We start from the raw sequence: 5210 nt of genomic DNA, 5'->3' as shown, positions 1-5210 counted from the left end.
TATATATATATATATGAAGTTCCTATGCTTGAGAAGGGCTCTGTGAAGGGAGAGGCTGTCCAAGGTCACTTAGGGTGGGGTGTCAGGTATACATTGGAGCACTGATTAGTTGCATTCCAGATTCAGAGTTGAAACATTTATTTATTTTTATTTTTTTGGTGACACTCTGTGCAAGTGCCTCGTATTAAGAAAAATGCAAGCAAGTTTGGAACAGCGGTATGCGATAAAATTTAGTGTGAAATTGGGTAGCTGCACTATCATCTGCATCACGACAACGCACCGAGTTGAAGTGCTTTGGCTGTCAGAGAGTCTTTGGCTGAAAAACACATCATGGTGCTTCACCACGCACCCTATAACCCCAACTTGGCTCCTTGCAGCCTTTTCATTTTCTCAAAGATGAAGAATGGTTTGAAAGGTCACCATTTTGGTAACATCCAAAGAGACACTATACGCCGGCTCTGAGCGGCATCCCACTTGAAGACTTCTTTGGATACTATGAAGAATAGAAAATCGCTGGGACACGATTTTCGCTGTGTATACTCACAAGGTCCATATTTTGAAGAAGGCAATGTTCAATTGTAAAATTGGTCAATATGCATCAATATGGTCAAAGTGTTTGAGTTCTGCTCTAAGCTACACAGAAACAAAATTGCTTCCATGGCAAACCAAATTGCTTTCTATAGCATCTCATGGTATAATCTACTTTTGTTATATTTAGTGATTGTTTCACTAAGCACTTGAAGTCACGTGTTACAGTGAGTGGAAATACAGTGCAGTATAGTTCAGTGTGTAAAGTCTGCTCCATCTTCCTGTACAGCGCCTATCATGTGGTGGTGGAGGAGGATGGCTCCAGACAGGTGAGGCGGAGGGAGCTGGGTCACATGGAGTGTTTCCCTGCTCCTTCCTCCCACGGGGAGAGTCCCGGAGGAGGTGGAGGGGCAAGTGGTGCTCCGCCTCATTACTACACTGCCGAACTCACGCCCAGCAGCTTACCTGAGGCTACACCATTCACTGTAGGGGACAACCACACCTACAACGGCTACTGGAACACACCTCTGGACCCCAGCAAGAACTATCTCATCTACTTCCAGGCCTCCAGCAACTTCAGAGGGGTGAGTGCCCAATCACATCTGCCCAGTGAACACTCATATGCACTCCTTGTTAGTACACATTTTCTTGGAGAAAGCTTGGGAAGAGAAGCCAATGAAAATTTGCAAATAGATAGAAGTATTCCATAAGCATGATTGATTGATTGATTGATTGTGGTCATTTTGATGTTCAAGAAGAATTGGGAAATTGTTTGGAGAGTTTGGTTTATTCCAAACATACCCATTGCAAAGTGATAGCCATGCAAAATGCTTTAAATAAAAGTGTAGTTTAATTAATTAATTAATTAACTCATTCATTCATTCATTCAGAAAAGTGCTAACATGCCTGAAAACTGGGCCAAGCAATAATGCAAACCTGTATCCTGAGATAAAGAGAGAAGGCAGCGTCTATTAGGCATATTATCACTGAATAATAAATTGTTGGCCACACCATCAGATATAGTGTATTCAAGCATAATATACTTGTCTGAGCTTTGATCCTCTATCTTGGAATCTACATTGGGGTATCAAAGACATATGCAGTCAATAATACGTTTGTGAACCGTTTGAACGTGTATTTTTTTTCCTGCATTGCTTGCTTGTAAAATGTTTTCTGATCTAAGACATAATGACTTGGCACACAGACAGCTGTACTTTTCAGACCTGTGTTGTTTTTGAATCCACGTAATGATACACTGTCTACAAATGGAGAAAATTCTGGACTGTTGCTACTCTCTCTTTGAATGGGCATCTGGAGATCACTATAAGAGCACAATGGACAAACCTGAAAGAACCCGAGGATAAGAGCAGACTTTCAGAAATCTCTGCAAGTAGAATGAAATGAAATGATGACACAAAAGAAACCAGTGCTGTTTAAGCATGAGGCATTTCTCACTATTGCCCAAGACCACGTGGATGTTCCACAAAACATCTGGAAAACTGGTCTGTGGATAGGTGAACATTGAAAAAAAAAAAAAAAGATTTCAGAAGAGTATCAAAATATTTTACAGAGAATTAACGACTTTAGAATGTGATGCAACAAGACAATGACCCAAAGCACACAAGTACTGTAAATCAACTAAAGAAAATAAGTCCTGACCTTTTAGCCAACTAATATACTGTGACATAAACGAAAGAGGGCTGTACTACTGTACCAAGACAATCCAGAAATTCTGATAGACTGAAACTGAATGTGGGGTGGGATTTTTATGAGCAGCTGCAGAACATGGTTTGCTGCTAAATAAGGATCTACAAGTTACTAATTATAGGGTTCACTTACTTTTTCCACCCATCGTTGTGAACGAATAATGTATTAAATAAAATAAATGAAAGTGCAGTAGTGAGTGTTATTATGTCAAATTTTGTTTATCTATAATTGTAATTTAAATTACGATCAATGCAGAAATACAGAAAAAAACAGAAAAGGGGTTCATAAACTTTTTTTTCTTTTTGATTGTACAAATGCTTGAAATCAGTTGAACTTTCCTTTTACAACCAAAAAAATTGTAAAATATCCAGTCTACACTTTAAATAAGAACCTGGCGTATATTGCACCTCAACAGAAGCAGCACACTAAAAACTAAAATAATGCATTGATGTCAGCTATGCTGCTGTAATTCTACAATAATAATGAGAAACAGTTACATTCTAGTCATGAATAAGTTAAAATTAATTTACAGAAGAGGCCCACAAGCTTCACAACACCTGGTTCATTTGAGACTTCTTGTGCATCATCACACATCAAGTTTTCCCACTGCTGGTGTCGCTTACCTAAATAACTCAAGATGACTTCCTTGATTTTATACCCCAGAGGCATCTTCTCTGCTCCTTGATGTGGATGTCGCAGCTTCATCCAGTAGGGAATAGCCTTTTGCTGGCATCCGCTGGTTATTTTTCTTGCATTGCCACATCAAGAAGATACCAACTTCCCATGGATTCCCTACAGAAGCCGTATGATGTCTATCAATGGCTGAGCAGTCATCAGCTTGTTCAGGAGTGTTCACACATTGAACGTTTTCTGTTGCTTTACAGGTGATGGAGTCTGTGACAATCTGTTGACTCTTTGACAAGATCCATTTGATCTGAATCATATAAGTGCCATACTCTTTTGGCCATGGTTTAAAAGTTGAATAGTCTTCTTCTTTAGTGTGCTTTCAGAACAGGTCTTATTAAGGTCTATTCAGCTCTTGAACTCTTTGCAAGGCAACACATACTATCCTCTTCAGCTCATCAACTCTTTGAGACCAGACTGATGGTTCTTTCCTGGTATTCTCATCAGATCATTTGCCATTTAATTTTCTCACTTGAAACATCAGCACAAGAACCCATCTCAGACATCCCACCTCCCTAAGAATTTCCAAGAGCCTCTGGCATATTGATAGCAGGTCCCTGATGCCTGCAAATTATATAAAATACCCCAGAAACCCTGTTTCCACCTGGTATTAAGATGCATTTTGGTGCAAGTCGTCAACCAAAACATGCATTACTATTTCCATCTGAGAATAAGAAGTGCATCTCCTGTGACCACTTATGTTCGAATTTTAAGACACTCACTTTTTATTTTACATCACTTTGATGGAGTTGGAGAATGTCGAACACTATTGAATGAACAACTTATTATGGAAATAAAAATCAAATGGAAAGGATAACAAAGATAGCTGCAATTTTTTTGTAATAATGTTTAATACGTTTTAAACTAGATGCTTACCTGCTAAGGAGCTACTCTCTTGTTATCTTACAATACGAAGAGGCCAAACTCCCAGGTTCGATTGGATAAATATGTCTTGTATACATTTGTATACTTTATATGGTTAAACTCTATTTCTGGCATGGTGGTTTTCCCATTACTATGAGTATTACAGACTATTTTAAAGATTAGTTTGCATCGCTTTATCTTTAGAAGAGTAGCACTGTTCTATAGGGAGGGTAAGATCAACATAAGAGTTAACTATGTGATGCATCGATATAAAAAAGTGTGCATCGGATTCAGGTTGGCATTTGTATTGTGATGCATCATTTCTAACATACAGTATTTGCACTGGTAAAAACCGACTTATTTATATATAATTATAAGTATGCACTATACTTTTATTATTTAGAAAGTGACCAATATTTTATATGTAGATTGATTTCTCCAAATAATTTCAAATCCAATGTTTGGAAACACTTTGGGTTTTATAAGAGAGATGGAAATTTTGATTAAAAACCTATGCAATTTGTAAAATAAATAAAATATAAATAACGAGATAAAAGTAAACTATCTGTACCAAATTGAATTGCGTTGCATGATATATATTTTTTTTCCATTGCATAATATTGCATTGAATCGCATTGTGTTGAATCGAATCGAAATTGGATTGCACTGCATCATAATAGGGGTGAATCGTATCGCATCACATCGGTAGCTGCTTCATATGTATCGTATCGTTGGCTATGCATTAATATGCGTTTCACATCAGCCTCAGTTATGGAGTTGCACATCCCTACTGTCTACATCCTACTAAGCAACCAGAAAACAAGAGACCCGCCATTGTTTCACCGCCGGAGCAGATGTAGACAAGAATGTCTCCTAAGCGAATGAGGTGTTCTGTTGTTGGATGTAATAATGAACATAACCAGTAGTCATTTACTCCCGACATCTGAGCCGCTGAAGACGCAGTGGATTGTTTGCTTCTGAAGGGAATGCGCCTCCGATCTACATAAATGCGTCTATGTTCGCGCGAATCATTCGTGATCCAGCTTCACCTACAGAGGAAGTGAGTGTAAGGTTTTTTTAATGAATCTTTTCAAATCACCTTTCCTAATAATGTGCTAATTAGCAAGTTTCACAATGAATGCGGCTGAAGTAAACAGTCCCTTAGAGAGCAGCTCGTAGGGATGGGCGTATCGATCCGAAGTATCGATATATCGATACTGACGCGAGTATCGAATGCGTACAATATGCATTGAATTGGACGAATAACCTTTGTTAGCGAGTAATTGTGTAGGATAGAACTATTTCCCTGCTCATCTGAACACACGGAAATGTTGCAAGACAGAACCAATCAATCAATCACAAAGAGCATTCACTCACTGCTGACAGTGCATTCAAACAGGGCTGCGTTTCCCAAAAGTATCATAAGA

The 5210-nt window shown here is 38.5% G+C and overlaps 1 protein-coding gene across 1 annotated transcript in view; it reads left to right on the top strand.

Annotated features, from left to right (window-relative positions):
* LOC107665183 (receptor-type tyrosine-protein phosphatase U-like) overlaps nt 1–5210 on the top strand; it is a 299759-nt gene that overhangs the window by 216716 nt on the left and 77833 nt on the right. The window contains exon 16 of the mRNA XM_016455965.1: nt 818–1112. Within this exon, the coding sequence (XP_016311451.1) occupies nt 818–1112 (295 nt within the window). The remainder of the gene's footprint in view (nt 1–817; nt 1113–5210) is intronic.

Source organism: Sinocyclocheilus anshuiensis, unplaced genomic scaffold, assembly GCF_001515605.1.
Source record: "Sinocyclocheilus anshuiensis isolate Anshui unplaced genomic scaffold, SAMN03320099.WGS_v1.1 scaffold699, whole genome shotgun sequence".
Classification (NCBI taxonomy): Eukaryota; Metazoa; Chordata; class Actinopteri; order Cypriniformes; family Cyprinidae; genus Sinocyclocheilus; species Sinocyclocheilus anshuiensis.
Note: the sequence above shows the minus strand (reverse complement) of the source record. Positions and strands in the feature narration are given on the sequence as shown.